The sequence below is a fragment of the Lepidochelys kempii genome, chromosome 7 (assembly GCF_965140265.1).
Source record: "Lepidochelys kempii isolate rLepKem1 chromosome 7, rLepKem1.hap2, whole genome shotgun sequence".
Classification (NCBI taxonomy): Eukaryota; Metazoa; Chordata; order Testudines; family Cheloniidae; genus Lepidochelys; species Lepidochelys kempii.
The window spans coordinates 45,949,479-45,975,377 of NC_133262.1; the positions used below are offsets into that span (position 1 = coordinate 45,949,479).

Consider the following 25,899-nt stretch of genomic DNA (forward strand, 5'->3'; position numbering starts at 1 on the left):
TATGGTTAATAAGAATATTCAGAGTTGTTATAGCAAATATTAAAAGAATAAACAATAGTTTGGGAAGGAAAATAAACATACTTTAGGGCACAAGCAAATCTCTAATTATTGGGGGGTTAAAAGGAGAATCTCAGGGCAAGTTATCCCCCCATAAATGCCTATTGAAGGGTTTCTTGCACCTTCCTCTGAAACATCTGGTGCTGGACACGGTCTGTAACAGAATACTGGCTAGATGAACTCTTGATGAGATCCAGAATGGCAGTTCCTGTGTTCTAAAGAAGAGAGAGAGAAAGAAATACCAAGAGAAAAAGCTAGAGGTTTTGGATTCACAACCAAGCAAAGAAAATGAAATACAGGGCTGCAGTCAATGTTGGTTTAAATTAATGTTAGGATACACCTTAAACTTCCATTTGGTGGTGGTGAAGTACCTCCCTACAGTTAAATTACTATAATTAGGTTGTTTGTTTTCAGTATTCATGCATCTACAAAAGGCAAGGAGTAGTGGGGGAAGAAAAATTAGTGAAGCAAATCTATAACACTGCGCATAGATCAAACAACAGACTTACTGCAAAATCAATACACCCAATATAGCAACACTGACCATGTATTTTGTAATAAAATAAGAATAGGGCCACTTCTGGCCCCTGCTATCCCTGTATGCATTGCAACAGCATATGGAACCACATAAGAGCCACCAGGAGCCAAGGAGAATTCCCCTTATGCAGGAGCAGCATATAGCCAATGTACCCCTCATTTGCAAGCCCCAGCGGAGAGGGCAGTCCTGGAAGTGGAAAGGAGTGTGCCTATAGAATTGCATGTAGGGCTGTCGATTAGTTGTAGTTAACTCACGCTATTAACTAAAAAAAATTAATCGTGATTAATAAAATTAATCACAATTAATCACACTGTTAAACAATAGAATACCAATTGAAATGAATATTTTTGGATGTTTTTCTACATTTTCAAATATACTGATTTCTATTACAAGACAGATTGCAAAGTGTACAGTGCTCACTTTATATTATTTTTTATTACAAATATTTGCACTGTAAAAATGAAAAACAAAGGAAATAGTATTTTTCAATTCACCTCATACAAGTATTGTAGTGAAAAGAAAAGGAGGACTTGTGGCACCTTAGAGACTAACCAATTTATTTGAGCATGAGCTTTCGTGAGCTACAGCTCACTTCATCGGATGCATACCGTGGAAAGTACAGAAGATCTTTTTATACACACAAAGCATGAAAAAATGGGTGTTTACCACTACAAAAGGTTTTCTCTCCCCCCCACCCCACTCTCCTGCTGGTAATAGCTTATCTAAAGTGATCACTCTCCTTACAATGTGCATGATAACCAAGTTGGGCCATTTCCAGCACAAATCCAGGTTTTCAGATACAGACAGACATCATCTTCCTTTCCAAACGCAAACAGATGGACATCGTACCAAAAGGACTGAAGGTAAAAAAATCCATTACAATCTACATACCACACAGACTATGCTGACAGCTTGTGCCACACGCTCTCAAAGAAACTGCGGAACCACCTGATCAACATCCTCTACAGCAAACAGGGAAAGATAAAGAATGAGCTCTCAAAAATGGATACTCTCATAAAAAACCAACCTTCCACACACACTTAGTAAAGTCCAGCCACGAGGAAAACTAGACAAGCCATTTACAACACACACTTTGCTTCTCTACAAAAGAAAAAGGACACTAAACTTTCTAAACATGCCACAAGGGGCCACAGCAATGGTTCCCTCAACCCACCCAGCAATATTGTTAACCTATCCAGCTATACTCTTAGCCCAGCAAAAGCAGCTGTCCTATCTCGGGGCCTCTCCTTCTGCCCCTCCATCCCCACGAACATGATAAAGTTCTGTGGTGACCTAGAATCCTATTTTCGACGTCTCCGACTCAAGGAATATTTCCAACACACCTCTGAACAACATACTAATCCACAGAGACCTCCCTACCAACACTACAAAAAGAAGGATTCTAGGTGGATTCCTCCTGAAGGTCGAGACAGCAGACTGGACTTCTACATAGAGTGCTTCCACCAACGTGCACGAGCTGAAATTGTGGAAAAGCAGCATCACTTGCCCCATAACCTCAGCCATGCGGAACGCAATGCCATCCACAGCCTCAGAAACAACTCTGACATCATAATCAAAAAGGCTGACAAAGGAGGTGCTGTTGTCATCATGAATAGGTCAGAATATGAACAAGAGGCTGCTAGGCAGCTCTCCAACACCACTTTCTATAAGCCATTACCCTCTGATCCCACTGAGAGTTACCAAAAGCAACTACAGCATTTGCTCAAGAAACTCCCTGAAAAAGCACAAGATCAAATCCGCACAGACACACCCCTGGAACCCCGACCTGGGATATTCTATCTACTACCCAAGATCCATAAACCTGGAAATTCTGGACGCCCCATCATCTCAGGCATTGGCACCCTGACAGCAGGATTGTCTGGCTATGTAGACTCCCTCCTCAGGCCCTACGCTACCACACTCCCAGCTACCTTCGAGACACCACTGACTTCCTGAGGAAACAACAATCTATCGGTGATCTTCCTGATAACACCATGCTGGCCACTATGGAAGTAGAAGCCCTCTACACCAACATTCCACACAAAGATGGACTACAAGCCGTCAAGAACACTATCCCCGATAATGTCACGGCTAACCTGGTGGCTGAACTTTGTGACTTTGTCCTTACCCATAACTATTTCACATTTGGGGACAATGTATACCTTCAAATCAGCGGCACTGCTATGGGTACCCGAATGGCCCCACAGCATGCCAACATTTTTATGGCTGACTTAGAACAATGCTTCCTCAGCTCTCGTCCCCTAACGCCCCTACTCGTGCTATATTGATGACATCTTCATCATCTGGACACATGGAAAAGAAGCCCTTGAGGAATTCCACCATGATTTCAACAATTTCCATCCCACCATCAACCTCAGCCTGGTCCAGTCCACACAAGAGATCCACTTCCTGGACTCTACAGTGCTAATAAACGATGGTCACATAAACACCACCCTATACCGGAAACCTACTGACCACTATTCCTACCTACATGCCTCCAGCTTTCACCCTGACCACACCACGCGATCTATTGTCTACAGCCAAGCTCTGCGATACAAACGCATTTGCTCCAACCCCTCAGACAGAGACAAACACCTACAAGATCTCTATCAAGCATTCTTACAACTACAATACCCACCTGCAGAAGTGAAGAAACAGATTGATAGAGCCAGAAGAGTTTCCAGAAGTCACCTACTACAGGACAGGCCTAACAAAGAAAATAACAGAATGCTACTAGCCGTCACCTTCAGCCCCCAACTAAAACTGTTCCAATGCATTATTAAGGATCTACAACCTATCCTGAAGGATGACCCAACACTCTCACAAATCTTGGGAGACAGGCCAGTCCTTGCCTACAGACAGCCCCCCAACCTGAAGCAAATACTCACCAGCAACCACATACCACACAACAGAACCACTAATCCAGGAACCTATCCTTGCAACAAAGCCCGTTGCCAACTGTGCCCACATATCTATTCAGGGGACATCATCACAGGGCCTAATAACATCAGCCACACTATCAGAGGCTCGTTCACCTGCACATCCACCAATGTGATGTATGCCATCATGTGCCAGCAATGCCCCTCTGCCATGTACATTGGTCAAACTGGACAGTCTCTACGTAAAAGAATAAATGGACACAAATCAGACATCAAGAATTATAACATTCAAAAACCAGTCGGAGAACACTTCAATCTCTCTGGTCACGCGATTACAGACATGAAAGTTGAGATATTACAACAAAAAAACTTCAAAACCAGACTCCAGCGAGAGACTGTTGAATTGGAATTCATTTGCAAATTGGATACAATTAACTTAGGCTTGAAGAGAGACTGGGAGTGGCTAAGTCATTATGCAAGGTAACCTATTTCCCCTTGCTTTTTCCTACCCCCCGCCCCCCTCAGACGTTCTTGTTAAACCCTGGATTTGTGCTGGAAATGGCCCACCTTGATTATCATACACATTGTAAGGAGAGTGATCACTTTAGATAAGCTATTACCAGCAGGAGAGTGGGGTGGGGGGAGAGAAAACCTTTTGTAGTGGTAAACACCCATTTTTTCATGCTTTGTGTGTATAAAAAGATCTTCTACACTTTCCACAGTATGCATCCAATGAAGTGAGCTGTAGCTCACGAAAGCTTATGCTCAAATAAATTGGTTACTCTCTAATGTGCCACAAGTACTCCTTTTTTTTTTTGCGAATACAGACTAACACGGCTGTTACTCTGAAAAGTATTGTAGTGAAATCTATTGTGAAAGTGTAACTTACAAATGTAGATTTTTTTTTGTTATATAACTGCACTCAAAAACAAAAAAATGTAAACTTTAGCGCCTACAAGTCCTCTCAGTACTACTTCTTGTTCAGCCAATCGCTAAGACAAACAAGTTTGCTTACATTTACGGGAAATAATGCTGCCTGCTTCTTATTTACAATGTCACCTGAAAGTGGGAACAGGTGTTTGCATGGCCTGTTCTCACTTTTGAAGCCGGCGTTGCAAGGTGTTTACATGCCAGATATGCTAAACATTCGTATGCCCCTTCATGTTTGGGCCACCATTCCAGAGGACATGCTTCCATGCTGATGATGCTCGTTAAAAAAAAAATAGTGCGTTAATTAAATTTGTGACTGAACTCCTTGGGGGAGAATTGTACGTCTCCTGTTCTGTTTTACCCACATTCTGCCATATATTTCATGTTATAGCAGTCTAGGATGATGACCCAGCACGTTTGTTTTAAGAACACTGTCACAGCAGATTTGACAAAACACAAAGAAGGTGCCAATGTGAGATTTCTTAAAATAGCTACAGCACTCGACCCAAGGTTTAAGAATCTGAAGTGCCAACCAAAATCTGAGAGGGACGAGGTGTGGAGCATGCTTTCAGAAGTCTTAAAGGAGAAACACTCTGATGCGGAAACTACAGAACCCGAACCACCAAAAAAAAGAAAATCAATCTTCTGTTGGTGGCATCTGACTAGGATTATGAAAATGAACATATGTCATTCCGCTCTGCTTTGGATCAGTAACGAGCAAAACCTGTCATCGGAATGGACGCATGTCCTCTGGAATGGTGATTGAAGCATGAAGGGACATATGAATCTTTAGCAGATGTGGCACGTAAATATCTTGTGACGCCAGCTACAACAGTGCCATGTGAACACCTGTTCTCACTTTCACGTGACATTGTAAACAAGAAGTGGGCATCATTATTTCCTGCAAATTGTAACCAAACTTGTTTGTCTGAGCGATTGACTGAAGTAGTATTAAGTGGACTTGTAGGCTCTAAAGTTTTACATTGTTTTATTTTTGAATGCACGGTTTTTTTGTACATAATTCTACATTTGTAAGTTCTAATTGAAAAGAAATTGCACTACAGTACTTGTATTAGATGAACTGAAAAATACTAATTCTTTTGTTTTTTACTGTGAATATATTTGTAATCAAAAATAAATATAAGGTGAGCACTGTACACTTTGTATTCTGTGTTGTAATTGAAATCAATATAGTTGAAAATGTAGAAAACATCCAAAAATATTTAAATAAATGGTATTCTATTATTAAGAGCGCGATTTATCACAATGAATTTTTTTAAGAGCGTGATTAATCGCAATTAATTTTTTTAATCGTTTGACAACCCTAATTGAGGAATTCTGGGCTACAATGCACCACACAGGTAGTTCTAGAGATGCTGCTATAAGTTAGTGCAGCCCTAGGCTCTATCTTACTTCAGGAACTGTTTGACCCTTGCAGCAATGCAGACTCAAAAGACCACAAAGGTGGCACGAATCCATCTTTGCTCACACGCTTCTGCTCACCATGACCTGAGCCTTCTATGCTGTGTCTATCAGGAGGTACAGAGAGCTGGTAGTGACCCCTACATTTCGGTTGCCTAACCCTTTTCATTATAAAAGATTATTTTATTTGAGAAGGTCCTGTTGAAAATTCTACGGGATTAATCACTGTGAGGTCTGCCGCACCGCCTAGAGATGGCAGGGGCTCAGGCCATGAGACAACAGTAGTGCCCCCTATGGGCAAAGACAAATGAACCAACACCGAGAAAACCTTTGGTACCGGGTGCAACAAAGCTCTCATCTAGGGAATGCGCTGCACCTTCACAGCCATCGGTACCGACAACGTACCATGGACACATCTCTGTGGTACCGAGTTTGCCAATGGTACCATAAGAGTTCTGGTACCCTAGAGACCTGATGGGGAAGAACCACAATTCCCATTATTCGGAACTGAGGCCCTGGTACCGAACACATTCTGGTGCCCGAAATCACCCTCGGCTCTGGGCCACATACCACCAATACCCCGGTCAACACTACCCTTACCTGGTGATGAGTCTGACAGTGACCAAGAGGATGTCATTTCCTTCGCTTCTCATCATGGCCCACCATCACAATAAAAGGGTCCCCTTCAATTCCATTGAGCTAACCCATGATTTTGGTACAGGCCTCCTTGTGTACCCTACACCATCCATGTCCTTCACCCACAATGGCCATATCGGGATCTCTGGAAAATGTACAGATCCCATACTTCATGGGTATTTAGTGTCTCTCAGAGAGAGTCTACCAGATACTCTCCTACAGAATCACTGTCCCTGAACCAGAGGAGACGGAAGCTTTTGAGGAACAGGAGGAAAGGTTCAAAAGGGAAGCTACCCCTCCAACAGACTTCTCATCTTCACCAGCTAAGGCTATAATCCTGCCCCCTCCTCCCCCCCACCCCCCATCACTAGTTGATGATTTCAAGAACTTCCAAGACATTACATAGAAGGTGATGAATAAGCTGCAAATTCCCTATAGGAGGTGGCAGCTACACATCACAAGCTGGTAGATAGTCTGCACACCTCCTCCTCATCCACAATTGCCCTTCCAATTAATGAGGCGATTCTAGATCCTGCCAAAGTCATCTGACAGACACCAGCCTCCATCAGATCGACCAGCAAGAGAGCTGACAAAAAAATACTACATCCCTCCCCAAGCAGACTTTCTATTTCAACATCCGCAACCCAGCTCCATCACAGTGGATGCAGTTAATGCATGAGGCAAGCAACATCACGCCAAGTCGACCCCATACAGTTGGGATTGGAAAAGGCTAGATCTCTTTGGGAGAAAGGCGTATTCATCAGAGTCACGAACTACCAAGCTGTCATGGCCAAATATGATTTTATTAAATTTGGGAAACTCAAGGTTCCAGGCAAGTGACCCTCCATATCAATCTTTTGGAGCTAAGGGCCATCAGGAACACCTGTGCACACTTTCTGCCTTTCACCAGGAAAACCCACTCAAAGATCACAATGGACAATATGACCTATATATTTTACATAATCACCAGGGGGTGCCAGATCTCCCTCTGTAAGCATGGAAGCACTCAAATTTTGGAACTGGTGCATCCATCACAATGTGCTCAGTTCAGCTGTCTGTCTACCAGGGATACAGAACGTGACAGCCTACAGTCTCAGTCGTAACTTTTCTCACGACCATAAATGGGAACTCAACTTAGAGGTGCTTCAAGACATATTTGTCCTTTGGGGAAACGCAACTACAGATCTCTTCACTACTTACCAGAACAAGAATTGTCCTTGTTACTGCTTCAGGGCTGGCCTGAGGAAGCATTCACTTGGAGATTCCCTCATCCTCCCATGGGACAGAGACCTCTTGTATGCCCTTCCCCTGATTTCCTCTTCTATCCAAGGTCCAGTTGAAAATTCTACAAGACAAAGCGAGAGTTGTTCTGATTGCCCCCTCCTGGCCAAAACAAATCTGGTTTTCTTACTTGACACAGATGGCAATATGTCCTCCAGTTCCATTTTGGCCCATTCCCCTCCTGCTCTCTCAAAGTGACAGGCTGATCCTGCACCCCAACCTGCAGGTCCTCTGCCTCCAGGCTTGGCTTCTTCTTGGTTCCATAACTTAGAGGTAGATTGCTCTGACGAGGAGAAAGATGTGTTGCTGCACAGCCGAAAGTCAACCACTTGATGTACTTACCTGCACCTTGGCAGGGGGTTAGACTAGATGACCCTTGCGGCCCCTTCAGATCATATGGTTCTATGCCATCCCATAACTGGCAGTTCTACTAATGTGCAGAAAAGGGAGTTCCTCTCCTGAGTACCATAGAAGACTGACTAGAGCTCTTCAGTGCTTGCCTGAGGTTGTTACCTGCACACATTAAGGTACAGGTTAATTTAGGCATCCCCACCTTTTCCTAATTCATAGGGCTCCAGGTGAAAAGCACCTACCCTGACCCAATTCGTAGGGCTGAGGGCCGCCCATACCCAATTCATAGGGCTCAGGGTGTAATTAACCTTGTCAATTTAAATACCCACACCCTTTCCCAATACGTAGGGCTCCAGGTGTATACTACTTCAGCAGGTGTGCAGGACCTTTTATTGGTGAAAGAGTCTTACACAGTAAGATACTACATAACCTGTATTTATTAACAATTACCCCAAACAGAATGCACATGCTAGACATACAGTGCTCTCCACTCCCAATAAGATAGATGAACTTTTCTTGATGGCCAGTCAGGATCAGGTCCACCTGGAGGACTCCAGTTTCTGCACGGTGTCATTGGCACAGTGTTGAGGTCTGGCAGCTCTGATCTTTGGGGCTCTGTCCTGGAGTTGGTTCCCAAAGAACTTCCTTTTGGACCCCAGTTTATATAGTGAAATTTAAGTCCTTTTTAGCTATACCTTAACCAATCATTATACTAAAATTTTACTAACCAATCCTAACATCATGTAACAAAATTCTCTAACCAATCCTACCCCACCACCTTAATTAATTTACACCTAGCAAAATTAATTATGTAACAGACAGAAACAAAGAACCGGACAGAGACTATACAGATAAACAATAGGGAAGTGGGACCATAATGACAAAACAATAAAGAAATGAGGATTTTGCAACCACAGCTATTGATAAGTGATTTCTTGACAGACAGGATGCTATCAAACTAAGTTTTCTTTAATCATCTTAAGATCTGTTTCTTTATCTGGTGACAATGGGTGCCATTAGGATGGGGTCTCCATCTTAACAGCCTGATATCACATTGTTTTAATGTAATTTAGATGGAATGTGAGGATGTGACTTCCTGCTTCTCAGCTCATGGCTGCTCTTTTAATCTGGCTGCAGACGAAGGTGTCAAGGCTAATTTCCTACCCTGGCACTTCGAGTACAGAAGGTGGGGGCCCGCAAGGATTCTAAAAATTAATACTGGCCACTCCAGGCTTGCATTAAACTTCCAGGGTTACACCTTTTCTCTGGCCTTGGATTGATAGATGCTGCCACCACCCAAGTGCAGAACCCCTTTGAGAACTCAGAAAAGCACACTTGGGAATTCCTTCCTGTGGGGGACCCTCAAGCCCTTTACCCCCCTCCCCCCCGGGGAAGAACTGAGAAAGAAAAACAAAGGAAATCAGCTGTTGCCACCAGCTAATTAAACAACATGTGCACAAACCTCTTCGGACACAAAAATCCAATTCTGTTCTTAAAAAAAGTAAATTTTATTAATAAAAAAGAAAGAAAGAAAATACATCTGGGAATTTAGGCTTTTGCTAGATTTTAAAAAAACAACTACAAGGAATAAGCATGAAGAATAGCTTTCTTGAGGTCCATCTTAAAGGTTACAAGCAAAACAAAAGCACCTGGGGCTAGCACAGAAGAATCCACAAGCCATAACGAAATAAAAGGAATAAACCTAATCGCGTCTTCCTAGACATTTCCTGATCTACTTGCATATCTGGGGTTTTAAATTACTCTCTCAGCAATATTCACTCATGGTGCCCAGGGGCCCAGCTCCACCAATGTTTGCGGCTGGGTCTCTCCCCTGGCCCCACCTGCTGACCCCCCCCCGCACCTCCCCTGAGTGTCCCCCGGCCCCCACTTGCTGCCCCCACTCCCCTCCCCCGGCGCCTGCAGCTCACGCTGACTCTGCTCCGCCTGCTCCCCACATCAACTGCTGCCGCAGGGTCCTAGTGCCCCCCATTCAATAATGGCAGGGCAGGCTGCCCTTACACTGACCTTCTGCCCTAGCCCTGAGCCTCTCCAATGCCCCAAACCCCTCAACCCCAGCCCCAGACAGAGCCCTCATCCCCCTGCACCCTAATCCTCTGTCCCAGCCCTGAACCCCTCCCACACCCCAAACCTCTCATCCTCAGCCCTCACCCCTGCACCCCTCCTATCCCCAAACTCCCTCCCAGAGCCTGCACCCCTTCCCACACACCCCCTCCTGCCCCCAAACTCCCTTCCAGCCTCCCTCTGCACCCCCTCTGATCCCCAAACTCCCTCCCAGAGCCTGCACCCCTCACCTCCTCCTACACCCCACCCCCAGCCCAGAGCCTGCACCCCTCACCCCCTCCTGCACCCCCACACCCAGCACCCAAACTCCTTCCCAGAGCCTGCACCCTGCACCCCTCCTGCACCCTAATCCTCACCCAGGACCTGCACCCCTGACCTCCTCCCCCCCCACCCAAACTCCCTCCCAGAGCCTTAGGCAGGTGGGGGACAGAGTTTGGGGGGTGGGTTCTGGGCACCACCAAAATTTCTACAAACCTGCCATCTCTGATGGTGGTAGCTCAGGGTCCTGAGTATTGGAGACAGGCAGAGCCCCCAGCACAATCAGTCAGGAGATGGAGTCCCAGTGGCACTGATACAGAGTTTGGGTCTATGCATCACAACACTTACTTGAACATAGGCAGGGTTTTTTGTAGAGAAACAACAATGGTTCAAGGGAGAACACTAGATTTGTTTGTGGGTAAACTGATGACTCAAGGGTTTTCATTAGGCTAAACAATAGGAGCTGATCACTCTTGGCTGAGTGGTGTTTTCTTCCAGGGAGCTCACAATGTAACAAGGCTGCTTCAGTATTTTGGATATCAATCAAGGATTCATTACTAGAATTGGTCTGATAATTGCTGAGCTGGGTGTGTGCAAGCGTAGGTTCATTAACATCTGGAGCAGAGATCCCACATGATGCTGTGCTTCCCTGCTTTTCTGGTCCCAGAGTTCAGTGCGGTTCTCTGTTCTCCATTCTGTATGCAAATCGAGATGTCTCCCTGTGTCATCTTTCATACAGATGAGGCTAGGGGACTTGTCTCTGTTTTCCATTCTGTATGCTAATGGAGATGTCTGACTTGTCACCCTTGTCAGTAGGGGTCTAGGTGAGTCTCCCATCCGCCCTTCATTGCTCTCTGCAAGTCTTTTCTCTGATGGGTTTTGGTTTAAGCAGAGGCTTGTGGGGGGGTATCTTTCATGAGTCAGACAGGCTAGATACTGTGCCCTGGTTCCCTAAGAACACAGAGCTGACTGGTATCACCATGAACATTTCAGAGCCCACTTCAACAAGGCAGGGGGAGGAGGAGGAGGAGGAAAGTGGGAGTGAGGGTGCTGAGGAGGAGGAAGACACCCCAGAATCCCTAGATGCATGCAGCCAGGAGCTGTTCTCAAGCCAGGAGGAAGGTAGCCAGTCGCGGCGGCTGGTGCTTGGGGAAGGACAAACACCAGAGGAGGTCCCCAGTAAGCGGCTTTTATTTTGGGAAGGAAGTTATTTGGTGCGGGCTCTTGGGACGAGGAGGGTTAGGGCTGCATGCATGCCTAGATGCGGAATAGGGCGTTGATGTGCTCTCTCACATTGCAGTAATCGGCCTCAGTGATCTTTTCAAAGGTCTCATCCAGAACTTGGGCAATGTGGTTGAGCAGGTTTCTTGGGAGAGCACCTGACGTCCTTGTCCCAGTCAGGCTAACGTGTCCGCGACACTGTGCCATGAGGGTTGGGGAGACCATTGCTGCACATAGGCAAGCTGCATATGGGCCAGGGCAAAAGCCTCATTTTAGTAGAAGACCCTCACTTGCTTCCCAGGTCACCCTCAGCAGCGAGATATCTTCCAGGATGAACTCCTGTGGAAAATGTGGGGCGAGTGTTCAGTATAGGGGCCCCTTGCAGCTGTTGGCTCTCCCCAAGGCACAGAAACCCAGAGGGCAGTACAGCCATGAAACAATCAGTCCCCCTTGACCCTGTGCTTACTCACCATTTTGGGGCTCCTGTGGGTTATGTGCACTCACTTTGGGACGGGCAAATTATGCTATTGTGTAGACTGTGCTTGCCATTAAGTACAGGGGAATCATTGCTTTGACTGGTTGGAACAATGCTGCGTCTGTTAAGTGTTGCATTTTGCCTTTACAGATGCAACCTTGAGATCTCAGCTGTCCGTGTTATCACCAGCCAAAAGACTCCAAAGAATTAGGAAGAGGCCATGTAGAAGCAAAGAAGACATGCTGCATGAAGTAATGCAGCAGTCCCTTAATGAGAATCTAAAAGTGCAGGAGTGGAGGGAGAGTGAAAGGAGGATCCACCAGCAGAATGAGGAGCGCTGGGACAAATCCATGGAGCTCCACTGATAAGTATCACGGAGCGCCAAGTGGACTTGATCCAGGCTTGCAGGTTCCTGAACAGGCCAGTCTTCCGAAAGATGCATGCGTCATGCACCTTTCTGGGCCAGCCTGCGTTAATGTTCATGAAATGCCCACGGTGATCCACAAGTGCCTGGAGAACCATAGAGAAATACCCCTTCCGATTAACATACTCGGAGGCTAGGTTGGCTGATACCAGAATTGGAATATGTGTCCCATCTATCATCCCTCCGCAGTTAGGGAAACCCATTTGTGCAAAGCCAGCCACAATGTCATGCACATTACCTAGAGTCACAGTTCTTTTGAGCAGGAGGTGATTAATGGCCCTGCAAACTTGCATCAACATGATTCCAACGGTCAACTTTCCCACTCCAAACTGGTTTGCAACCAATCGGTAGCTGTCTAGAGCTGCCAGCTTCCAGATTGCAATAGCCACCTGCTTCTCCACTGTGAGGGCAGCTCTCAATCTCATGTCCTTGCGCCACAGGGTGGGTGTGAGCTCATTATACAGTCCCATGAAAGTGGCTTTTCTCATCTGAAAGTTCTGCAGCCACTGCTTGTCATTCCAGACTTCCATGACAATGTGATCCCACCACTCAGTGCTTGTTTCCCGAGCTCAAAAGTGGCGTTCCACTGTGGTGAGCATGTCCATGAATGCCACAAGCAACCTAGTGTCGTATGCGTTACACGACTCAATATCATCGTCAGAGTCCTCATTGTCAGTTTGGATCTTAAGGAGTAACCCGACTGCCAAATGTGATGTGCTGGCGAGACTCGTCAGCATATTCCTCAGCAGTTCGGGCTCCATTCCCACAGACCGAAAGGGAAGACAGAGTGCACAGTACAAAAAATGTTGAAAGATGGCACCAAATGTGGACAGGGATTGCTGGGATGCAAACCGATGCATCATGGGGCGTTGGGACAGGACCCACAATGCCCCGCACCCCTCGCCCCCTTCCCACAAGCCACAGTGCCAGAATGGGAAGAGGTGCTCTGTGGGATAGCTGCCCATAGTGCACCGTTCCCAGTTCCGCTGCAAGTGCTGCATATGTGGCCACGCCAGTGCGCTTGCAGCTATCAGTGTGGACAGACTGCAGCGCTTTCCCCACTGCGCTCTCCGAAGGCTGATTTAACTCAAAGCGTTCTACATCTGCAAGTGTAGCCATGCCCTTCGAGTCAGTAGACAGTTTTAAAAAGTTTGTGCAAGCTTGAAAACTTGCACCAAAAGAAGTGGGTCCACTAACAGATATTACCTCACCCACTTTGTGTTTCTATAATATCCTGGGGCCGACATAGCTACACCAACACAGCAAACCAAAGTTTTAAATGGCCAAAATGAAATTAGAATGGAAACCATTTTGCAGCCTTAACTTGAGGTCATTGGTTTACAGGCTATTAAGCAACATTTTTTTCCTTTGAGTAAATATTTGTGCTGAATCTTCTCATCCAACTCCAAAATCCTGTGGAAGGCAATACAGCTAAACTAGAAAATGGAGCATTTGCCAATTCTGGCAATTTTATCTCAATTCTCTCAATATTTGGTGTTTTTCTTGAAGGCTTAACTCCTGGATTCATATAATTATATGGAAATCTCAGCTTTCTTTTTTTAAGTAAGTTCCACTTTACGGTGGCAAAGGAAAGTCTGAAAGGGTGACCTGTGTGAATCCCAGTGTCTCAAAAACAAATGGCAACTAAAAACACACAACAGTTATTACTATTTTTAAAAGAATCTCATTTTTATGATAAAAATTTCAATCTTATGATTTTGAACGCTGACAATTTTTGAGCACGTGGGGTTAGAAGCCTTGCTCTCTATTCTTTGTCCTTGTGCATATCTAGTGCCTGGGCTTTCTGAAGAGTGGCACAAACTCTTCTCTTCTTTTTCCTGGCTGCTTCCCCTAGTCAGGTTCTGTGACTTTAACAGCTTTCTTCTAAAAATCATGATCGTAGGCCACGGTGCCATGTTGACCCGCTGAGATCCAGTCCGTGTACCAAGTCTTTGGGGTCCCCTTGGTCCCTTCTATCCCCAATCACTGCAAGAGCCAACCTCACGTGAAAGCTTTGCTTGTTGAAAAGAATGTGAAGCATGGCAGGGGGTGAGCCCATGAATCCAGGGCAGCTGGGGCTTGGGAGCCAGCCCGGTCCACAGCACTAGCCGAGTTGTCACGCAGCCAGCCTGGGCTGTGGTGCTTGGTGCCAGGTCAGGCAGCCAGCCTGGGCCCCAGGGTGGCCAAAGGCCCTTTGGCTCCAGCACCCACCTCCGCCGCCGCAGAGTGCTACCCAGGCCCCTATTAGCCTCAGCCCCTTTTGGCTTCAGGACGATTCCTGCCAACGGCGGGGGTCCCGGCCTCGCACGAAGTATCCCTGGGAGCGGGGACGTGCCTGAGACCCAGAGCAAAGCGCCAGCCCCTGCTCTCTACCTCCTTGTGAGTTCCAGCTCTTCACATGAGGGACTTGCCCCGCACAAAGATGGCGGCTGCACGAATCCCATTATGCGATCATGCTCCGCACAAAGATGGCGTTTCCTGGCGGTTGTTCCGTTTCCGGGACACCGGCGGCTGAAGCCGTTCCTTGCCCCTCGTCCAATCTGCGGCCGCCAACTCTCCCGTCTCGGCTGCCGACCGACCAATCGGGAAAGGGAGCGTGTAGGCCTATGGATGGGTGGGCGAATGGGAGCTCGAAGTGTGAGGGAAGCGCCAGGAACATCCAATGGGGTGGGGGATGGGCGGTGCATGTTGTCAAGGAACCGGGTGCGACGGGGTCTCGCAGAGCGGCGTGTGCGCCTGAGGAAGCCGGGAGCGCCGTGGCAAGATGTGGGTGGCCAACGGGCTCTGGGCGGCGCTGGCCCTGATCCTGCTCCCGGGCGGCAGCCGGGCCCTGCGGGAGGGAGACTGCGAGGGTGAGCGAGGGGCTGCGCCGCGGCTGGCTCGGGAGAGTCCCTGGCCTCGTGGGGCTGCTTTTCACCGGAGGCTCGGTGGGCTGGGGGCTGCCGGACGCTGCGCGGGGCTGGGAGGAGTGGGGCTCCTGGTGGGGGAGGGCTCCTTGAGCTGCCTGGGGTCTCCTGGGCTGGAAGGGGTTTCTTGAGGGGCTACCTGGAGGGGGAGAGGTGTGCCTGAGCGGGAGGGGAGCTGCCCGGGGGCTCCCTGAGGTGCTGGGCAGTCTCCGAGGGAAAAGGCCTTAGTGAAGAGCAGCCCAGGAAGGCGATGGGAAGCTGCCTCTTGTCACTGTCTGTTGGAACTGGAGTGTCTCCTGCCTAGCTCGGTTCCCCGTCACTGGGGGCGCATGGTCTGGCTTGTCTGTGAAGTTATCGTGTGTGAGGTAGGGGTAGGTAACTGGCTTGCTATAAAGTGGGGAGAAGGGCTGAAGAAAATGTTTGAATGGTCCTATGCCCTGAGGAGGAATAATGCAGGGGTGGTATGGCAAGAGATAGCACATCTAAAGGGGAAACTTCTCTGAGATCTTTAATTACTAACCAGACACACCTGTAGACATAACTGAGCTACAAAGCAAAAATTAAGCTTTGTCCTTCATAGCAGCTTTCTGTTGTCTCCATCCGCCTGTTTTAAAACACCTAACCAAAACTTTTGCTTGTTTATATCAGGAAGAGGGAGTCCTGATTTTGCAAAGATCTGTGGAGGCCCTCATAGTGATATCAGCCAGGACTGCAACTCTCTCTTACATGCACCCAGTTGAGAAGAGCAATTCTGAGACCAGGGTCCAAATATTTGAAGCTATTTTGATGACTGTCTTCAAGTGTCTAAATACCTTTAAAAATCTGTCTCTAAGACTGATATTTAGTACTCTACCCCCTTGGTTTTTTGAATGTCTCTCATTTCACAGTTCACCTTCATTAAAGATCCATTTAATACTCAGTTCTTTGCTTCTCTGTTCTATCCTAGGTTTAGGGTGTTTTCTCTGTAATAGCTGATAATCTCCAAATAAAGCAAAGTAGGGAGCATGAGGAATATTCTGATTAAAGGTTTTCTGATATGGAAGAACTTCCATAGGTAAGGAAGTGAATTCTGAACCTGAATGTTGGCAGGTCAGTAAAGGAGAAAGTGAATCTTGACTGTTTTCAAGTGTATTTGTAAATTGCAAGCCTGACCCCATAAGTGAAACGTAATTTTAAAAAACTTTGTCTCCTTACATAGCATAAATGATACCATGGTGACTAACACAATAGAAATCATATAGGACTGGTCACCATTATACTCTAGTTCAGGTAATATATATTGTACCTTTTATGCTAAAGGGTGCCAGTGTTCAGCTAATAATACAAACTGCACCCCGTTCCTTAACAACACACACACCCCATCCACCACCCCATTGGGTGCTCCTGGTGCTTCCCTCACACGTCGAGCTCCCATTGGCCCACTCCTCCATGGTGCACCACTGAAATGCATCAGCCTCTTAGGTTTGAATTACTTAACAGCACAGAAGAGTTATGCAGCAGTTCTTAAGTGAAGAGATTCTGCAGATGAAACTTTAAGGGGAACTTTAAAGATGTAGTTATCCAATTTGGAATTTCCCTGCAGTTCTGGAATTTTGCACCACTACTGCTGCAAAAAATGCCATGGTCTCTTTAATCAGGGATTAATTTTTTCACCTCATCTGAAAGATGGCATCTCCAGTGCCCTGTAACACCACGCTGGAACTCGGGTTCAAGAGTAAGTCAGTCAACACTATCATTCCCTGCAGCACCTGGAATCCAAATACCAGACCACAGCACAAGAACAGCGGACAGCACTATGTGGGAGAAGTAACGTGAAATGGCCAAAAAAGACGCTGTGCATGTAGAAAAAGTTCAGCTACCTATTTACTTCAGGTTATGCTTTCTGCCAGTGTTACATATTTGAAGTGCAAACTTCTTCTTGGTCGTGTGCGGCTCAAATAGGTGATCCTGTATTTTTCAACTCCTTATGCCCTCCCTTGACTTTAAAATTGAGTGAAAAGTTGCTGAAGGCCATAGAGATTGGTTGATTCCTTCTCCTGATATCAGTAAAATGTATGGAAGGCCTAACCTGTGCCATTTTTTCCACCAGAGATAGGGTCAGCGTTTGACAGCTTGTCTCATCATTGAAAGTAACAGGATTGCAAGAGTGCTGCTGAGGGTCTCATTTGGCCCACAGAATTTTTCGTACTAGTGATGTTGAGGTCAAGGTTGAGTTTCCAAAGCTGATACTCTTAAAGAAAGCATTTTTTCCTTTTGTAAACTGAGTGGACTTGATCTGTAGTCACTGAGAGACCATTAACAGGGAGTCGACAGTGCCATATTTAAAGTCTGTTATTTTCAGAATAGCGTTGCATATTTAAAGTCCTTGGATTGACATTGAGTTATTGTTTTGGGAGGGAAGGATAAGAAAGCCTGGCCATTAAGTTGGCTCTTCCCACCCACCACTTATAGAGGGAGCACTATTGTTTGCTGCTAGCAAATCTGCACTGTATTCCCTCGGCTCAGTGGTTCTCAATTGGTACCTGTGGCCCAGTCAGCACAGAGCTGCATCCCATGTGACATCTGCAGCGCCATAGAGGCAGTATTGGGTGTGGTCCACAATGGTAAATAGGTTGAGAACCACTGCCCCAGCTGAATCTGTTCTGCTCTTCCAGTACAGTACGAGTGCCATTGATGGGATCTCAGTGGATCTGTTTCTGTTCTAAGTATTAGCGAGACAAGGTGGGTGAGGTGTATAAGTATATGAATGATATTTGAGTCACCTGTCCTCATTCATGCTCTAAAAGATATTCTATGATGTAATTGTCATGTGTGCAGCTTCAAGGGGATAGGTTCTTGGTCACTAATGCAGCGTCCTAACCTCATTCACAAACCCCTTCATTCTCTTGTTTTTGTACAGGAGTTTTCCCCAAGTGCTACTTCCAGATTAGTGCAAATGTAACAAATTTTTCCATCTTTTTTCCCCATTAGTTTGTGTTACATTCCTGGGAAGGTTCTACCAGAGTCTAAATGACAAGGATGTTGAGTTCACACCAGCTAGTGTTGAAAAAGAACTCTTGAAATCCTGCAAAGAAGCAAAAGGCAAAGAGAACCGACTGGTAAGTAACAATGATCCATCACCATCTCTTTTGCAGAATAATTCATAAAACACCTGGGAGGTAGATAGAAACTGGGAGTCTCTCACTGAATGGTTGTGTATACAGCATAGGCCTATATAGGGAAGATTTGAGGAGGAGTGCAGTCCCTCTCCACCATAAAAATAAATCAGTACCAGTTTTCCTATTGCTTGACCTCATTTCTGCCTGTAACTGAACTGCAGTGAGAGAGTTTTTCATTAATGATCTGGAGGATGGTGTGGATTGCACCCTCAGCAAGTTTGCAGATGACACTAAACAGGGAGGAGAGGTAGATACGCTGGAGGGTAGGGATAGAATACAGAGGGACCTAGACAAATTAGAAGATTGGGCCAAAAGAAATCTGATTATGTTCAACAAGGACAAGTGCAGAGTCCTGCACTTAGGATGGAAGAATCCCATGCACCGCTACAGACTAGGGACCGAATGGCTAGGCAGCAGTTCTGCAGAACAGGACGTTGGGGTTACAGTGGACGAGAAGCTGGATATGAGTCAACAGTCTGCCCTTGTTGCCAAGAAGGCTTAACAGCATTTTGAGATGTATAAGTAGGGGAATTGCCAGCAGATCTAGGGACGTGATTGTTCCCCTCTATTCGACATTGGTGAGGCCTCATCTGGAGTACTTTGTCCAGTTTTGGGCCCCATGCTACAAGAAGGATGTGGAAAAATTGGAAAACGTCCAGCAGAGGGCAACAAAAATGATTAGGGAACTGGAACACATGACTTATGAGGAGAGGCTGAGGGCACTGGGATTGTTTAGTCTGCAGAAGAGAAGAATGAGGGGGGGATTTGATAGCTGCTTTCAACTACCTGAAAGGGGGTTCCAAAGAGAATGGATCTAGACTGTTCTCAGTGGTACTAGATGACAGAATGAGGAGTAATGGTCTCAAGTTGCAGTGGGGGAGGTTTAGGTTGGATATTAGGAAAAACTTTTTCCTTAGGAGGGTGGTGAAACTTTTTCACTAGGAGGGCAATGCGGGGAGGGATAGCTCAGTGGTTTAAGCACTGGCCTGCTAAACCCAGGGTTGTGAGTTCAATCCTTGAGGTGGCCATTTGGGTCAAAAATTGGGGATTGGCCCTGCTTTGAGCAGGGGGTTGGACTAGATGACCTCCTGAGGTCCCTTCCAACCCTGATATTCTATGATTCTTACAAAATTTTACTTTCTACTGTACCCCTTGAGCATTACATGATGCATCTAGATTTGCCATACAAACTATGGTTAAATAATAATGCTTATCAACCCTTGAACTGAAAAATGGGCAAAGGAAATTAACCCAAAAGGAAGTGCTAATTGAAAGCAGTTCAAAATGCTTTCACAATTAAGTGACCCGAGTAGAAAGGACTTCCCCTATCTTTGAAGAGAAACTTAGGGACATACTGTACTTCAGACAAGTTGTCCTTGAACTGAGAAAACTCTGCCTTCGGGCCAGTTCAGATAAAATGTCACTCGGAGGAACTAGGACAACCAGCCTCAACATAATGAGAAATCAGCTTTTCTCATGGCTCTAATAGGACTCATGGAGAAATATTCTGTACCAGTGAATGTGAAATTGCAAAACTATGCAACTTAGTCTGTCAAAAATACATACGACAAAAGTCCAAATAAGCCATTTCTTGGTGGCATGTTCTTTCTGTTCCTTATGAGTGAAAATAAATCTTCCCCTGGAGCTGAGGTGCTTCCAGGAGGTAGAGTGAAAGTGGGGCTGTGGTTCCTGTTCCCCCTTCACTTTGCTTGCTCTAGAAATCCAAACCAAAGCAGATGGTTTCAGAGACTCTGCCAGTAGTATTGTCCTCTCCTCTGGATAAAACAAATTCTGAGATAAAATCATGGCAAGACTGTGAGATTTGTATGGCAGAAAGCTCAGTGTCTCTGGCACAGAGGAGGGAGGAAGCAACCAGGAAAATCAGCTGAATTCTTCTGAAAGGATTCTTTTCCCTCAGCATCACTAGACGCTTCATACTTTTCCTTTTTACCACTCTAGTGCTATTACATTGGAGCCACCAGCGATGCAGCCACTAAAATGGTTAATGAGGTATCAAAACCTCTGAGTCACCACATCCCTGTGGAAAAAGTCTGTGAGAAACTGAAGAAGAAAGACAGCCAGATCTGTGAGCTAAAATATGGTAAGTTTGGGGAGACGTTAGCTATCGGGTTAAATGATTGGATTTTTCTGCAGTATGGATCTTTGTTCTGATAGGTAATGTACTTGCACCCAATCCCTTGTATGGATCTGCTTCTAATCTAAAACAGGCTTAAGTGGCTTTCTTTTGAAAGCTAATGAGGTGAAGCTACTTGCTCTTAAATTCTTCAGCAAGATCAGCAGAGTAAGTATTATGACAGATAACTTGAGCTGACCCCTGTCAGAGATGTTTGAATGGTCAGGCAGTAGCACAAGTATGTGTACTAAATGTTCCTGGAGGCTCCTCATAGGGTGATAAGGTGAAAGTTGCTGTCTGGCACTGATCCAACTCTGAGGGTTCCTGCACAGACATGGGTTTGTATAGTGTACAGCATTGCTTATGCCCAGGATTAGCCCAAACCCTTGCAGCTAGACTCTTAAAGGGTGCCTAACTACCTGTATAGGTGCCTAGGTCCAACATTTAAGCATCACTGACATTCATGAAACCAATGCTCAGCTGCTGCCTAACCCTGCGCAAGTCCTGATACTGCCCTACAGCTATCAAGTTACATGGAGCCTTAGGTCATGCCTAAACCCTGCCAGAATTTTCAAACAAGGTAGCCCCCACCTCTTGCCTACAGAGCCCAATCCAGGAGGTGCTTAGAGCACACTCTTCATTTTGCTCTTGGCCATCTTAGGCAGCTTCCTGCTCAGGTTGCTGGCTTCTGAGAATCTCTTTCTTGGATGCCTAACTCTTCTCATACAATTGGGCTTCTTGTTACCAAACCCTATCAAAGACATTTACAAGAGACTCTTTCATTTTTAAATGGTCCCTCCTTGGTTCCCTAAAAGTCTGGCTTCCAGTTCTGCTCCACTGAAACTGCTCATGACAGTCCATTAATGAGGTCTTCCTTGCCAAGCCTAATTAATGGTCGGTCTCGCAGCCCTCCATGATTGTCCTCTCCTAAGTGATCTCTACCTTGGTGGCCACTCCTTCAGAAATATCTCTTTTTACTTTCTAGGTGTCTGTCCTTGGGCTCTATTTTTCTGTGCTTGTTCTCTGAGTATTCCTATCCACTCTCTCATCACCTCTATTTTGATGATTCTCAGATCCACCTCTTCTTCTGTGCAAGCCACATCTTTGTTTTGTTCTGTCTTCTCATGGATATTTGTCTGTTTACTAAGAAGATCCATTTGTCATGTTTCTCTTATCTTTCCTCCTAAAACCTCTCCTTTCACCTCTTGAGATGCAGAATTCCACTGTCCTCTCTTATCATCAGAGTTTGCAGCTCTTGAGATTACCCTTGAATCCTCACATCCAGGCTTTCACTAAACCTTATGTTTCTCTCTAATAGATCAAAATAAAAATCTGCCCTTTTCTTTCTGTGCTCACTGCCAAAACCCTAATTCATGCCTTGTTTCTGTCTCATTTGAACTCTTGTAACCACCACCACCTTTCTGGTGTCCCAGACTCTCTCCCCTTCACTGGGTCCAGTCTTCAGCAGCTGAATATAAGAATGGCCGTACTGGGTCAGACCAATGGTCCATCTAGCCCAGTATCCTGTGTCTGACAGTGGCTAGTGCCAGATATTTCAGAGGGAATGAACAGCCCAGGGCAATTTTGAGTGATCTATCTCCTGTCATCCTGTCCCTGCTTCTGGCAGTTGGATGGTTAGGGACACCCTGGAGCATGGGGTTGTATCCCCAACCCTCTTGTCTAATAGCCATTGATGGACCTTTCCTCCATGAACTTACCTAATTAACTTTTTTTAAAGCCAGTTACACTTTTGGCATTCACAACATCCCATGGTAAAGAGTTCTATGGGTTTAGACTGCATTGTTTAGACAAGTAATTCCTTACGTTTGTTTTTAAACCTGCTGCGTGAACCCTAATTCTTGTGTTGTGTGAAAGAGGTAAATACTTTTGTTCACTTTCTTCACACCATTCATGATTTTATAAACCTCTATCATTCATCTCTTTTCTAAGCAAAACAGTCCCAGTCTTTTTAATCTCTCCTGATATGGAAGCTGTTCCATACCCATAATCATTTTTGTTGCTCTCCTCTTCCAATTCTAATACATCTTTTTAGAGATGAGGCAACAGAACTGCATGCACTATTCAAGGTATGGACATACCCATGGATTTACATAGTGGCATGATGATGATTTCTGTCTTAGTATCTATCCCTTTCTAATGATTCCTAACGTTGTTACATTTTTTTGACTGCCACTGTGCATTTAGAGGATGTTTTGGGGGAATTATTCACAATGGTTCCAAGATCTCTTTCTGGTAACAGCTAATTTAGACCCCATCATTTGGTATGTATAGTTAGGATTGTTTTCCAATGTGCATTACTTTGTATTTATCAACACTGAATTTCATCTGCTGTTTTGATGCAGTCACCTGCAGTCACCTGGTTTAGTAGCTCTTTTCAGTCAGGTTTGGACTTAACTATTTTGTGTAATTTTGTATCATCTGCAAATTTTGACACCTCACAGTACAGATCCATGGGGGACCCTACTATTTACATCTCTCCATTATGAAAACTGACTATTTATTCCTATCCTTAATTTCCTGTCTTTTAACTAGTTACTGATCCATGAAAGCTCCTTCCTTCGTATCCTATGACTGCTTAAGAGCCTTTGGTGAGGGACCTTGTCAAAGGCTTTCTGAAAGGCCACTATATCAACTGGGTTGCCCTTGTCCACATGCTTGTTGACCCTCTCAACTAATTCTCATAGATTGGTGAGGCATGATTTCCCTTGATAAAAGGAGTGTTGACTCTTCTCCAACATACCATGTTTATCTTGGTGTCTGATAATTTTGTGTTTTGCTATAGTTTCAAACAATTTGCCTGGAACTGAAGTTAGGCTTCCTGGCTATAGTTATCAGAATTGCCTCTAGAGCCTTTAAATAAAAAAAAAACAACTTTCCTTTTCTGTTGCTCTGACTGCATCAGTCTGACACTGCCAGTCTCATCACTGATTCCATGTGTCCTTGTGCATAAAATTCAGCCTTGTTTGTCTTCCATTGCGATTCTCCTTCTTACCCTGCCTCATTACAAAATATCCTTTGTACTTGTGTTTAAACCTCATTTCCATTTTCCCCTCCCCCTCCTTTGTCTGTCTTTATATTTCATTTTCATGTAAATTATAAAACACTTTGAGGCAGGGATTCTCTTTAATCTCTACAAGAGTAGGCCTTCTCCAGTGAAAGACATTAAACAGAAGCAACTCAATCAGTGAAGGTAACAAGCCAATCACGTGTCTTTAAGGGCATGGCTACACTTCCAGATGTAGAGTGCTGTGAGTTAAACCCGCCTTCGTAGAGCGCAGTAGGGAAAGCGCTGCAGTCTGTCCACACGAACAGCTGACAGCGCATTGGCGTGGCCACATTTGCGGCACTTGCAGAGGCATTGGGAGCAGTGCATTATGGACAGCTATCCCAGCATGCAAGTGACTGCAACGTGCTTTTCAAATGGGGGGGTGGAGTGTGACAGGGAGTGTGTTGTGTGTACATGGGGCAGAGAGAGTGAGTTTTTGGGGTGGTGTCAGCATACTGTCTTGTAAGTTCAGACACCCCTCCCCACCCCCGACTCTCTCTCTCTCACTCAAAACAAACAGTAAATGTTTGCTTTTTTTCACGGGCTTCTCTACACGGAGCTTTGAAAGGGCATTTCCACATTCCTGCAGCCAATATCACAACAATGACAAGAGCGGCCACTTGACTTAAGGGGATTATGGGACATTTCTGGAGGCTGATCAGAGCACAATAAACCAACACCTTGTTCACTGGTGCCATGGCGCTCCAGCAGGGGCACAGCAAACGTTATTCCACTCACCAAGATGGAGTACCAGCTGCGCTGTAGCCGCAGAGTCAGAGCGCCCTACATGTCTTGCCAGTGTCGATGGGCTAGTGAGCTAGTGCGCCTGGGGCTCCTTTATTTCGCTGTAACTCGCAAGTGTAGCCAAGCCCTTAAAAGCTGTCAAAATTAACATCTTTCTTATCAATTTGTTGTTGCTTATTTTGAATAACTGATATTCCTCCCTCTCTCTCTCCTTAGACAAGCAGATTGACCTGAGCACTGTGGACCTGAAGAAACTGAGAGTGAAAGAACTGAAGAAGATCCTAGATGACTGGGATGAAACATGCAAGGGCTGTGCAGAAAAATCAGACTATATTCGCAAAATCAATGAACTGATGCCTAAATATGCACCAAAGGCAGCCAGTTCACGGACGGATCTCTGACCAATGTAGTGGCCTCCATCATCCTAGCACCTCATTCAAACTACATTAGTCTCTTTATTTTGTTTCTTATAAAGCCTTTTCTGTAACTTATTTAAGTGGGCTCCTAAGGCTCTGACAGTTGGAGCAGCTGTGAAATGCTCATTCAACATCCTTGTTGTGTCATGTCCCTAGTTTGTATTTCTCTTGGTTCTGCTTTAGTTTAGGACATCACAATCTGTATGGGATTTTTTTATTAAAGTAAAAAGAAATCTACTCTTTTTCTACTAAATCTGAGTTGAAAGTAGTTCAGTAGAAGTCACGAGCAGGTTCAGCTGAAGCTAGTCTGCTGAAACTAGCAGTAGTGATGTTTTAGTGCATAAAATTGAGCTTGTCTAGCCCTGTGGGCATACACACCTCCAAGCTGTGGTGTAGGTGCAGTCAGGCTGGCCTCAAGGTGTGGTAGAGATTTGCTGTGACACTGGGAGTCACAGACTCCAGGCAGGGTAGGGACTGCGCCTCTAGCGCTGTCTCAAGCGGGGGGCGGGGTTAGACCTGGGCCTGCAGCCTGCTTGTGTAAATGCAGCTTTACCCCAGCCCTGCCTGCTGCAGGGTGTTTAATAGGGGAAAGGGGAGGGGTGTGTGTTCCTTGCCCAGCGCAGCAGGGGGGCCGGGCCGGGGCCGCGGGGGCCTGGGGCGAAGCGCCTCCCTTCAGGCGCTGGGCCGAGGCCGTCGCGCCCCCCGGGGCTGCTTGCCGGAGCCAACGCCGCTTTCGTCAGGAACGGGCCTGGCCTCCGCCCCAAAGCAGGCTGGCGCTGTTGGCCGAGGTCGGGTAGCAGGGCTCGCTGCGCTCCTGCGGCAAGGGGCGCTGTGCGGGGCCGGGCCACCGCCCGTTCCTCCCGTCACTCGAAGCCGGCACCCTCCCCGTTGGTCCCCTGTCAGGGGGCGAAGATGTAACT

General features: G+C 46.0%; 1 protein-coding gene and 1 long non-coding RNA gene across 2 annotated transcripts; one reads left to right on the plus strand and one right to left on the minus strand.

Annotated features, from left to right (window-relative positions):
• Nucleotides 1-12,483, minus strand: LOC140914517 (uncharacterized). Its single transcript, XR_012159885.1, has 3 exons — nucleotides 10,651-12,483; nucleotides 7,663-7,807; nucleotides 1-272 (listed from the first exon to the last, which is right to left on the minus strand). It is a non-coding gene; the product is annotated as an uncharacterized lncRNA (long non-coding RNA).
• A 2,732-nt stretch (nucleotides 12,484-15,215) lies between these two features.
• Nucleotides 15,216-25,216, plus strand: MANF (mesencephalic astrocyte derived neurotrophic factor). Its single transcript, XM_073352502.1, has 4 exons — nucleotides 15,216-15,406; nucleotides 18,431-18,558; nucleotides 20,578-20,719; nucleotides 24,780-25,216. Exons 1-4 carry the CDS (start codon nucleotides 15,319-15,321, stop codon nucleotides 24,962-24,964), a joined length of 543 nt encoding a protein of 180 aa, XP_073208603.1. The 5' UTR covers nucleotides 15,216-15,318; the 3' UTR covers nucleotides 24,965-25,216.
• Nucleotides 25,217-25,899: the final 683 nt, after the last annotated feature.

Excerpts from the sequence above, each read along its gene's own strand:
- MANF (XM_073352502.1), top strand. The coding sequence starts at position 15,319 with ATGTGGGTGGCCAACGGGCTCTGGGCGGCGCTGGCCCTGATCCTGCTC. Across the intron at positions 15,407-18,430 it reads GCGGGAGGGAGACTGCGAGG|TTTGTGTTACATTCCTGGGA; the intron begins GTGAGCGAGGGG and ends TTTCCCCATTAG. Across the intron at positions 20,720-24,779 it reads GATCTGTGAGCTAAAATATG|ACAAGCAGATTGACCTGAGC; the intron begins GTAAGTTTGGGG and ends CTCTCTCCTTAG.